This window comes from Sceloporus undulatus, chromosome 1 (genome assembly GCF_019175285.1).
Source record: "Sceloporus undulatus isolate JIND9_A2432 ecotype Alabama chromosome 1, SceUnd_v1.1, whole genome shotgun sequence".
Classification (NCBI taxonomy): Eukaryota; Metazoa; Chordata; class Lepidosauria; order Squamata; family Phrynosomatidae; genus Sceloporus; species Sceloporus undulatus.
Window position 1 is genome coordinate 252752693 of NC_056522.1, and position 12845 is coordinate 252765537.

Genomic DNA, 12845 nt, shown 5'->3' on the forward strand with positions numbered 1-12845 from the left:
CCATGGATGGTAAGTCCGTGGATACGGAGGGTGGACTTTAATGACATGAATGGTGCCTTACATGTAACATAATAATCAAGCTAAGAGCTCAGACACTGCTATGTTTAATATTCTCCCTAAGGAGAATGTATAAGTTTATTTATATATAAATGCATATAATAAATAGCCTAAAAGGAATACCAAAAGCGCCTATTCATTTCCATATAAATATCCTGAAATTTCAAGAATTTAAGAACGCTTAACTGAAGTGTTGATGTTGACTCAACCTGTCTTGTTTAACAATTTGTGAGTTGGGCACTGAAGTGACCAGAAGCTAGTAAAGGGACCCCAGACAGAATTTAGAATTAGCTGACAAGCAGCAATGACCTTCAATACTCAGTCTAAGAGACAGGGGTGGGGAACCATGCATGTTTCAACACAAACACTATTTCAGTTCTGCATATGTTATATTTTGGACCTTTGCATACATTAGAAAATACTGTTTTCCCTAGTATAAATTCTGTTTCAATGTATAGTCTGATATTTCTAACTGAATAATAAAGCAATATGAAACAAAGTATCTAAATCATCTTATAGTCTTACCATGAATATCATAAGGTGGAAGGTTAAGAACAAAAATCCCACCAGATGCAGATGGCAGAGCAAAGAGTGCTCCACCATCACTGGTAAGCCAAGCTGCTGAAGCAAAGGAATAAGCAGACAGTCCAGGTACTGTGGGGATCACACAATAGTTCAAAGGATCTCTAAGATGAATTTTTCCAATATCTGTGAAAACAGACTGCATGTGACTTTCTGTTATCAGCTCCTATAAGAGAAAAAAAAATCAAATAATTCAATTAACAAGAAAACTTACATTTTAAGAGCAAAAATTATGTAGTCACTTAGTATTTTCTTTTGACTAATATAATAGGTTTTTAAAAAGTAGGGCTAAATGAGATTACATAAAATCAGTGTTTTAAAGTTCTGTCATGGGAACTGTTCATCTACTGCTATTTTATCTATTCCAACAGCAGCTCTAAGGACTCTCAGAGGTTTTCTGATCAGTTGGCCTCCAAATCCCTCTGCTGTATGAAAAGCATGTAGTCTCCCACTAATACATGGCTGTCCTTCTTATTGCTGAAACTTAGCAAGAATATTACTAAATCGATTAACTGCACCATCTGTTTCCACTGTGCTTTATTAAAATTGATCTCAGGAAATATTTCAACATGAACAAGAAACATCAGAGAAGAACAGATTGTTGACCTGTAACTGTGGTTCTTCCATTGGTCATCTATAAACTCACACAAATATCTGTGTGATTGAGAGACCACAAAAATGAAGAACAGGTTGCTAACCTGTAACTGTTTCTTTGACTGGTCTTTTATGAATTCACACAAATGGCTGTATAAGTCACAGACCACAAAGACTTGTCTTTTCTTTAGATATAAATAAAAAATGAAAACAAATTATTTGATATTTTTATGAAAAATTGCACCTAGCTAAACATTTCACATAATGATGAGAGATTCATGAAAGCTGACTGCAAATCTTAGCAACCCTATCCAGCACAGCCAATGTCAAGAAAAGCTAAGAGGGGGAGAGACAGCATGATTCCCACCCATTTCAGATAATCCTCCAAACTATGGAGTTAAAATTAGCCAACTATGGGTAATGGTTGTCTTCTAAATCAGAAGGAGACACCACAGTTTAAAGTAAATCTGAGGACAAGCATTAATGATAGTTGCCAGCTCTGACATCTGTCAGAGCTACAGCATAAGACAGTATTGACTTTTCCACATTTTGTTGTATTACAAACCGGAACTAAAATTAATTTGATATTGTTACCACTTGTTGTAGACACGATAGTTAATCCTACAAGGTCATTTTTATTGCTACACAAAAGTTAAGTCAACTAAAAGTAACTTCCACTTGCTGGCTGCAAAAGTATCCCCCCTTCTAGCCAATATTTGGTAGAAGTTACTCTGGCAGCAATTACAGCTGTGAGCCTTCTTGGGTAAGTCTCTTATCAACTGTGTGTGTCTGAATCCTGCAGTTTTTGCCCATCCTTCTTAGCAAAATGAATCCAGTTCTGCAAAGTTAAATCCATTTCAATTCCTGGTTGTAACACAACCAAATATGGAAATTTTGAAGAATAAGTACTTCTGCAAGGCACTGAGAAGCAGAAGAAAGTCAAACCTATTTCTGATTCCCCAAATCATAGTCTGACGTTTCATTTAATTAACACATTCCATTTTAGACCGAATGATAGTTTTGCCTCTGTTTTTAATTAAAATCTTGCAAAAGTATGAAAAAATTAAAACATAGGTCCTGGAATAAATTACTTACACTCCTGTACATTCGAGCAGGATGTGGTAGCATCAGCCTGTGCACTGTTTGATTGGTTAAAATCAAGATAACAACATGATTCTGGGTTTCAAAGATATGCACTCCTCCAGGTAAGAGACTACAGTTCTGAAATTTGAGCTGAACAGCATTGTTCAAAAGGTTTATATCAAGGGATTCCTCCATTAATTCTAGGGTCCCACCTGAAGTAGCCCTGCAAAAGGAAAACAAGTAAGTTCCAACAGCTGTCATAAATGCAGAAATTACAACCTAACTCAATGTTAGTATTAATGGAGATACGGCTGCAGCACAGACAGCTTCAGGAACTAGACTTGAATGGTGCTTTGACTCACATCTAAGCCTGAAGACTGTGTGCAAACAAGTGTGCAACTCCACTGCATAACTGGCAATAGAAAAACAAGTAGGAAAAGGCAACTGCACATTCCAAGATTTGGAAGCCCATCAGGAGTTGTACCCTTGAAGGACTCTTTAAATGCTGTACCCCTTACTTACTAAGCTAGACACAGGAAAAGTAAAAATGAACCCACTTCTCCAAGTCCTGCAATGTATCTCTCCACCACTCTCATAGCCTTGATCCAGAAAGGAGAACAGACAGAAGGTCATCCCAACAACTCACGAGTTATTGCGCAGTCCTTAAAAGAACCCTGGGTACAGCACTACATACAAGCTTCTACTTTGCTTGTGTTAGATTTAGAATCAGAGCAAGCCCGGCATAGTAGAGTTTTGGGCTACCACACTAGAGACCAAGCATGGCCCTGACACCCACTGGGTGACTGTGGGCAAGGCACATGCTGTCAGCCTCTGAAGAAGGCAATGGAAAACCTCCTCTGAACACATTTTGCCAAGAAAATCCCATGATAGGTTCACTTTAGGATTGTCGTAAGTCGGAAACGACTTGAAGGCACACAACACACAGCACTGGAACTACTATGATGAACAAACTGACCACAAGAAAACTTCTGGTTCAGCTCAGTACCCAACTTTGCTCTACTGACTTCTAGACAGGTCCTTCTAAGAAAAGTAGCAAACTCCTGTACAACAATTTCCAAAGCTAACTTTCAAAGGATTATTCAGGCAAGTGCTAGTTTCTCCTGCCCAGTCTCATGGCAGCATCATTTTATTCTATCAGATTTCCCCCCAGAATCCATTATCCACAAGCTTGCTATCACAAGCAAAGTAAATGCTAAATGGCCACAAACTCTGGAACCGAGAATGTGAGACATGTAATATTTGAGACTCAATTTGCAGACAGAGGGGGCTAATATCAATGTGAAGAGAACATGGATTATTTGAATTATAATGTAAACTGGGAATGAATGCAGCAGAAACACTGGGATATCTACCGTATATACTCAACTATAAATCGACCTTATATATAAGTCAAGGTCAACTTTTGGGAGCAAAAGTATGGATTTTGGTATGCCCCGTGGATAAGTCGGGGGTCATAGTTCCTGTGGCAGTGGGGCTGCGGACAAGCTGCAGGGCGATCACTCGCCCTGCCCAGCCTCTCTGCAGCAGGGCTGAGTGAATGCCCCACCCAGCCTCTCCAAAGCCAGACTCCTTCCTGGGGGAAGAAGCCTGGCTTTGGAGAGGCTTCTGGGGGTGCGATCGCCGAGCCCAGCCTCTCCAAAGCCAGACTCCTTCCTGGGGGAAAAAGCCTGGCTCCTGAGAGGCTTCTGAGTGCGCGATCGCCCATCATAGCCTCTCCCCAGCCGGGCTGTCCCTTGCGGAGGCAGCCCGGCTGGGGTGAAGGTCGGGTCAATTACCCATGGACCCGTGTATAAGTTGATCCAGGTTTTTGGGTCAATCTTTTAACCTAATTTTTTCGATTTATACACGAGTATATACGGTAAGAGGAATTAACTGAGGCATCATATGAGAATATCAGTTGGGAAATTATGCCCCCCGTAACAACAAACTCTGAAGATGGATGAGCAGCTTCCCTGTCATGAGTCCTGCACCATATCACAATTGCCTAGTTCACATTTCTGAGATGTGGACATGTTTGTCAGCCCTTGTTCCTTCACATCACTCCATTTGCTAACTCCATTTTCTTCTTATATACCATCCTGGCATTACCTCAAGCGATCTCCCACTGAGCCTTCAAATTTCACTTATAAATCACCTGCCAACGACTTCTTAAATATGTCTGACATTGTAACATATTCACTGCTCTATAACTCAGCAATTGCCATCCTGCTGGTTAGTCCCAACAAGAATAAATCCATTCAATCAGTAGTTTACTGGTCAGTCAACATGTAGATAAGGCCCACTGATTCACTTCTAGTCAGCATTAATAACAGAATTTAGGCTAGTAGCGGTTACAGTGGTACCTCGGGATACGAAATACCCAGGTTACGAAATTTTCGGGATACGAAAAAATCCCATAGGGAATTATTGTTCCGGGTTACGAATGTTTTTTCGGGTTACGATAAAACTTTTGGTGCTTTTCGGCGCTATTTTACACGGAATCGCGGCTTTCCCCATTAGCGCCTATGGCAATTCGGCTTACGAAGGCTTTTCGGGTTACGAAAGCGGCCGCGGAACGAATTATTTTCGTAACCCGAGGCACCACTGTAATATCTTTCATTATAGTGATACAGTAACTTCACTCTGGCTCATATCCAAACTTTACATAAACTATCCAACATGCTGAACTTGTTTGGGAGATAGGACAGCTCCTTTAAAATTCAAACTAAGACCTTTAGCAGAGTTATCGTTACATATGGCTATGGCAACCATTAGCTACCACTGCTTTAACTGCAACTTCAATGTCTATTTGAATACCATGGCATATATGATTACTGTCACTGGGTGTTCAAATTAGCCTTCACAGATCTAAATGCACCTCTCACCTATGTCTCCTCATATACATTTATGTTTTCATTCAGTGAGAAATAGACCAAAACAACAACAAAAAGGAGCATCTAGCTAAAGCACATCAGGTTTATTTAGATGGCACCTTCACATCTAGACAACACTTCTGTGATCTTATTTGTGAAAAATTAAGCGTGACTTGGTCATCTTTATGAAACAAACATAGAAACTAACGGGAACAGACAACAGAAATACTACAGGGAAGGCATGGATGAAGCAGACTACTATCTTACAGCCTGCCAGGATGTTTATGTTCACAATGGATTATGAACAAAACCAACAGTTTTGTTCATAATCCATTGTGTTAGTAACAAAACTGTCACTGCACTTCTGTATAATTTTGCTCTAACTACAATCAATATCCAACCCACCATGCATTTTCTCTATATGTCTATATATACATTTCTTGTTGCTGTTGTTGTTATGTGCCTTCAAGTCGTTTCTGACTTATGGCGACCCTATCACGAGGTTTGCTTGGCAAGATTTATTTGGAGGAAGTTTGCCATTGCCATCTCCTGAGGCTGACAGCATGTGACTTGGTGAAGGGGTTTCATGGCAGAGCCAGGAATTAAACCCTGTTCTCCAGAGTCGTAGTCCAACACTCACACCACGATGTCATCACTATTGCTCTCCTATAATACATAATAATTCTCAAATATATACTTAACACTTATACTCCATTCCTCCATGGAAACAGACTGCAATATACAAAATCATATGCAATAATAAATCTGCTAGCACTGAAAGTCTATGACTCTGCTTTTCTGCTCCCACAGCCTAATATAGCAGCCCCTCTGAAGATTTCCTAACCTAGTACCACCTTCACAGTGGACTGGGGGTTGACATCTGGGACAAGGGCTACATCTGCACTGTAGAACTAATGCAGTTTGGCACCACTTTATCTGCCATGGCTCGATGCTATGGAATGTTGGGGTCTGTAGTTCTGTGAGATATGTAGCTTTCTCTCTCAGAGAGTTCTGGTACCACTACAAATCCCAGCATACTACAGCTTTGAGTTTTGGAAGTTAAAAGTGAATCACAGAACTAGAAGAAACCCCGGGGACCATTCAATACAACCCCCTGCCATACAGGTACACAGAATGAAAGCACTCTTGACAGATGGCCATGCAGCCTCTGTTTAAAAATCTCCAAAGGAGGATCCGTAACACTCTGAGGCAGCATGCACCAATGCTGAACAGCTCTTACTATATAGCGCTGTCAACCTGCTTTATTTCTGCAGTGTATCAGCACTCCTTTGGTCCACTCACCAGTGAATGAAACGGTTCCTGGTCACCGACCCCAGCTGCGCATTCTCCTGGTACCAGTATCCTCCGGCACTGTCGGTGTACCGGCTGGCTGTAGGGGATGAGCCACCACCTGCAGCAGACAGACAAGGAAGCAAGTCAGTTAATGCTCATGACACAAAGATTGCTATTATTAACACATTTATTTGTATCCCACTATTCCCCCACAATTGGGACACAAAGAAGCCTACAAGTGGGGAAAAAAGACAATTAAAAGCATACCAAAGCAGGCATTAAAACAGAACTAAACTAGCATAGTCAGCCCTCTGTACCCACAGATTCAACCATCCATGTCTTGAGATTATATATATATATATATATATATACACACACACACACACACCAAAAGCAAACTTTGATTATGTCATTTTATATAAGGAACACCATTTGACTAACCCACTGTACAGTATATAATAGGACTTGAACATCTATGGAAAATGTTGGTATCTACGGGGATCCTGGAACCAAACCCCAGCAGATACCAAGGGGCCACTGTAGTCTTAAAATACATCACTGATTAAAAAAATGAAATGCAATTTAAAGATTAAAGTGCTTAAAAGTAGTACATATTAAAACAGTTAAGGGGTATAAATAATAATAATAATAATTATTATTATTATTACTAAAGACATTAAAACGATATAAATAAAGCTATGTACAGACCCTTAAACCTTCAAACCCAGAACCACAGAGACCAACTTTAGGATTACTATTATTACTGGTGGTGCAGGGTGACCAGAGGCCTTTTTCCTCCTAAGACATGTCCTCCATTTCAACCACCTGTCCAGGAGGAATTCCAAAATGTCCTCCATTTGGAGCCTAATCTAAGGTTTACATTTCTAGGGTTCAAAACACATTGCAGAAATAATCCCCCCCCAAAAATCTAGGGGTATCCGTGTTGGCCATATAGCAAATCCAATAACATCCAAACAATGATACTTTTATTGGACTTGCAGAAATAATCCAGTTTGAGACCACTTTAACTGCCTTTGCTCAGTGCTAGGGAATTCTGGGAACTGTAGTGCTTTGTGAGACGTTCTCTGTCAGGGAGCTCTCTGGTGCCACAACAAACTACAATTCCCAGGATCCCCAGGGCAGTTACGGCGATCTCAAACTGGGTTCTTTCTGCAGTGTGTTTTGGATCTTTAAGGATAACCTCCTACCCCACTCCACTGCAACACACTGCAGAAATAATCTGAACTGCCACCACTTTGGCAGCCTTGGCTCAATGCTAGGGGATGCTGGGAACTGTAATTTGTGACACATTGAGCCACAACAAACTACAGCTCCCAGGATCCTCTAGCGCTGAGCCAGGGCAGTTGAAGCGGCCTCAAAGCGGCTTATTTCCGCAGTGTGCGTTTTGGACCTTGGAGCGCTGATTTGGCGCCATGTCCTCCTTTCTGGTCCCCCTGCGGCGCTGGGGCCGCCTTTGAGAAGCCAGAGGAGGGGCGGCAAGCCTTGAGACCCGGACCCTGGCCCCGGAGGAGGCACCTGGGAGGCTGAAGGCCAGCTCCCTCGCCCTCCGCCGCGTCCCTCGCCCTGCGCCGCTCAGTTCCAGGCAGCCCCTCTCTGGCAGCCCCGCCGCCGTCGCCATTTTGCCTTCCCTTCCCGCGCGCGGCGCCGCGGGGGCTCACGGGAAAAAAGGGAGGAGGGAAGGAGTAAGGGGGCCGCCCCTGCTTAGCAGCCAGGGTCAGAAAGGACCCGTATGTATGACGTCAACAATGGCCTTCTTCGGGGCACTGCACTGCCTTTCGAAAGCAAAGGGCGCGCGGCGACCGTTGGAGAAGAAGAAACGAAGCCTGGCCCCGCCCCCTTTGCTTTCGAAAGGCAGTATCCTCCCAGACAGTTGTCATTTATATACGGGTCTTTTCTGACCCTGGCTGCTAAGCAGGGGCGGCCCTGGATAGTACTTAGGTGGGAGACCACCGAGGAAACACCGAATGTTCACATAACGTCATATAATATAATGTCATATAACCGTAAATGAGGAAAAGGCACCCTAAAAAAAATGAAGGACGTTCAGTAAAAAAAAATAAAAAATAAAGTGGAGGACGACTCTTAGAAATATAACTTCATGCTTCTTAGTTCTGCTCAAAATGGAGGACATTATGACGTTCCTCCCGGACAGGAGCCTGAAATGGAGGACATCCCAAAATGAAAGCTAAAAACACTAATAGAAATATAAATTCATCCTTCTTAGGCCTGGTCAAAATGGGGGACATTATGACATTCTTCGCGGGCAGGAAACTGAAATGTAGGACATCTGGTCACCCTGCAGAGGAAGGCACTGGCAAAAGAATTAAACCAGGACTTTGGAGAGAATGGTTCAAATCCCCACTCAGCAGTGGAAGCCCCCTGGACCATGCCAATAATGATCTGGTCAGAATGCACAGGGAAGCCATTAAGTAAATGGACACCCTGAGGCCTTGCCATTCAGCCACAGAATAATACACAGGTTAACATATAAATCACTTCCTCTCAAACAACAGTATCTATACATCCCACTCTCTTCCATGCCAGCATTCTCTGAAGATGCGAGCCACAGATGCTGGTGAAACGCCAGGAATACATGCTTCCAGAACACGGCCACATAATCCGGGGGGGGGGCACACAACAATTCTGCCATCGTAGTTGCATCTGACAATACAAACATTCCTCCCTGCAAAAACAACAATAACAACAACAATAAAACACTAAAAAAAAGACCCCACTCCTTCCTTGTTTTTGTTTTTTTGTTTTTTATTATATACCGCTATTCCAAAGATCAAAGCGGTGAACAGCAAGTAAGTTAGCAAGTAAGCTAATTTGCCCCCAATAGTCTGGGTACTCATTTTAGCTCCCTCCTCCGAAGGATGCAAGCCTGAGTCGAGCTTGGGCCTTTTTGCTGGTCTTGAACTCGCAACCTTGTGGTTTTGAGTGAATGGCTGCAGTACAGGCATTTATCCACTGTGCCACCAAGGCTCCTTGTCAAGGGGAAATGGGGAATGGAGCACTCGCCTAGTTTTGGGTCATGTCAGCAACAGGAAGATGAAACAATCCCTGGGAGTCCTGCTGAAGCTGGTTGGCTGAATGTGCCCCACAAGTAAGAGAGTGCTGCAGAGGTGATTGGCTGTGCCTAGGAACCCCTTTAGTTCGAATGGTGCCAAGCTGAAAAGGTGGGGTTTGGGGATCACATTTGGTCATTAACAACCATAAACGTCAATCCCCAACAATTACAAGACAGTAACTCCAGATTGTGACCTCCAAACTACTGAACAGTGTGCCAGCCTGCTCCTCACAATTACAATATGTTTCCCATATATATATATATATATATATATATATTGTATGAAAAATAAAAATAAAGAAATAAAGAGAAGACAGAGAAGGGTGCATTTTTATTTCCATGAATGAGATAATACAACTGGAGGGGGGAACACTCCTCTCTGGAAGCATGCTCAAAAACCTTGTTCAAGTGTGTTATGCACTTGCTGTTGTCACTGTCTGCATGTCAAGGATCACTTTCTTAGGAGGAGAAAGTGAAAACTGCACAACTGGGAATGATGGGAAACCAGGGCAGTATTACAGCTTGAGTGCCCCTTATCTGAAATGCTTGGGACCAGAAGTATTTGGGACTTTTTGCATATACATAATAAGATATATTAGAAATGGGGCAAATGAGATATTGAGGGCACAATTTCAGTCAGTTCTAATGGGAGGATAAAATAGGAGGTATCTAAAGAAACCAGAATGGATGTCTAAAGGATTTTCAACTGAGCTGAGATCCAAAAGGGACATGTACAAGAAATGGAAAAATGGGGAAATCACCAAAGAAGTATTCAGATAAATAGCCAGCTCCTCGTGTAGCACTGGGAGAAAGTCAAAAAAGCTAAAGCGCACAAGAAGCTCAGGTTTACTAGAGGGGTTAAAAGCAATAAAAAGGGCTTTTTTTGGGGGGGTGTTATGTCCATAGCAAAAGGAAGAACAAGGATAAGGTAGGACCACTGCGTGGCAATGGAGAAATGCTAACATGGAAGAGAGAAAAGGCAGAACTGCTCAACACCTTCTTTGTCTCGGTCTCTGAAAAGGAGAACAGGGCTAAGCTTGGGGGAAATGGAGAAGATGATGCAGCGGGGAAAATGCAGCACAAAAAAAGTAAAGAGGTAATACAGGAATAACTGGCTACTCTACAAAAAAATTTTTTTTCAAAGTCTCCAGGTCCAAATGAACTACAGTACATCCAAATGTATTAAAAGAACGGGCAGAAGTAATCTCAGAATCATTGTCACTCTTTGAGAATTCCTGGAGAACAGAAGAAGTTCCAGCAGACTGGAAGAGAGCAAATGTTGTCACGTCATGCCAGAGTAATCGTATCTCTTTTTTTGATAGTCAAGCATGATAGATGAAGGGAATACTATGGATGTAGATTGATTTCAATAGGGCCTTTGACAAGGTCCGCCATGATATTCTTGCAAATAGCTAGTAAATGTGGGCTAGACAATGTGTCTGGGTCTGCAATTGATTGACTGACTGACCTCAAAGGTGCTCACCAGTGCCCTCCCTTCATCTTGGAAAAAAGTGACCAGTGGGATGCTACAGGATTCTTTATCATTGACTTGGATGAAAGAATGATACATGCTTACTTATCAAATTTGCAGATGACACCAAATTAGGAGGAGTGGCTAATACCCCAGAGGATAGGATCAAAATTCAAAATGAATTTAATAGATTAGAAAGCTGGGCCAAAGCTAACAAAATGAATTTAATTAGGGTTAAAAGTAGGATACTACATTTGGGCAGTAAAAATTAAATACACATATACAGAATGGGTGATACCTGGCTTGACGGCAATACAGGAATCTAGGAGTCTTAATGGACCAAAGAGTGAACATGAGTCAGCACTGAGATGTGGTAGCTAAGGACGCCAATGCAATTCTAGGCTGCATCAATAGGAGTATAGTGTCTAGATCAAGGGACCTAGACCTCACCTGGAATACCCCAGTTCTGGTCACCATTTTCAAGAAGCACGTTGACAATCTGGAGCTTGTCCAGAGGAGGGCAATCTAGACACTACACTCCTATTGATGTCGCCTGGGATCATATTGCCTTTTATAGGTGCTGCATCACACTGTTGAATCATGTTCAGCTTGTGATCTACTAATACTCTTAGATCCCTTTTGCATGTACAGTAGGGCCTTTGTAATCCACTGGGGGTTGGTTCCTGGATACCAAAATCTGGTGGATACCAAAATCTGTGGATGTTCAAGTCCCATTAAATACAATGGCATTGTAAAATGGTGTCTCTTATATAAAATGGCAAAATCAATATTTGTGTTTGGAATGTGCACCTTTTTAAAAAAATATTTTCTAGCTGTGGATGCTTGAATCCATGGATACAGAGGGCTAACTGTACTGTTGTCAGTCCAGATGTCACCCATCCTATATCTGAGCCTTTCATCCAGAGATGTTGTGGTGCTACAGAGTGAAACCTCTCGTTCTTTCTCTTTCTGTGTCTCAAAAACAGTGCTTGGGTCACCAAAAAGTATTTATGTGAGCAGTGTGCTGTATAAGAGGAAGATGTGATGCCTTAGTGGTTAAGATGCCAATTTTGACGATCAGAAGGTCAGAAGGTTGGCAGTTCAAGGCCTAAGTACTGCTTGATGGGGTGAGCTCCCATCACTAGTCCCAGCTCCTGCCCACCTAGCGGTTCGAAAGTATGTAAAAGCGCAAGTAGAGAAATAGGTACCACTTTGGTATGAAGGTAACAGTGTTCTGTGCAGTCATGCTGGCCACATGACAACTGGAGTTGTCTTTGGACCATGCTGGCTCTTTGGCTTAGTAATGGAGATGAGCACCGCCTCCTACAGTTGGTTATGACTAGACATTCTTGTCGAGGGAAACCTTTTACTTTTACCTTTGCAAGGATACCTGGGGCTCTTCTGATCTGTACCACAGTGTCCCACACCTTGGAAGGTTCTGTGGCATGATGATATCTGGCAGGTTCTGTGTCAGGTAAGGAAAGAAGATTTGTACCACTATGAATAGATTTGTTCCTTCCTTTTCTGACTGACCTGAGGGCATCTCCATGTCTTTTTTGTGCATAGCATAAGCTTTCATGATTATTACACACTTTATCAGCTGCACATAGTTATGAATAAATTCAAGTGTGTGTGTATAATACACATGTATTGTAGATCGTGCTATCACAGAGAAATCAAATGCAGAAAGTGCTGACAGTGATAATTACCTTATTAATAACATCCATACAACTTTTATTGATAACACAAATGTCCTGGCAGTAGAAAAGTTAATCAACAGATGCCATGTAATAATCTGGTA

At 42.1% G+C, this 12845-nt stretch overlaps 1 protein-coding gene across 3 annotated transcripts in view; it reads right to left on the reverse strand.

The window, feature by feature from the left end:
- Nucleotides 1-8147, reverse strand: part of NUP160 (nucleoporin 160) — a 53079-nt gene extending 44932 nt beyond the window's left edge. For all 3 annotated transcript variants that reach the window (XR_006100476.1, XM_042437235.1, XM_042437244.1), the window contains exons 1-4: nt 8019-8147; nt 6492-6600; nt 2329-2539; nt 583-805 (exon numbers count right to left, since the gene is read on the reverse strand). Coding sequence is in view for 2 of the 3 variants with exons in the window: in XM_042437235.1 (XP_042293169.1) it covers nt 583-805; nt 2329-2539; nt 6492-6600; nt 8019-8121 (646 nt within the window). In the remaining variant the exon portion in view is untranslated. The remainder of the gene's footprint in view (nt 1-582; nt 806-2328; nt 2540-6491; nt 6601-8018) is intronic.
- Nucleotides 8148-12845: the final 4698 nt, after the last annotated feature.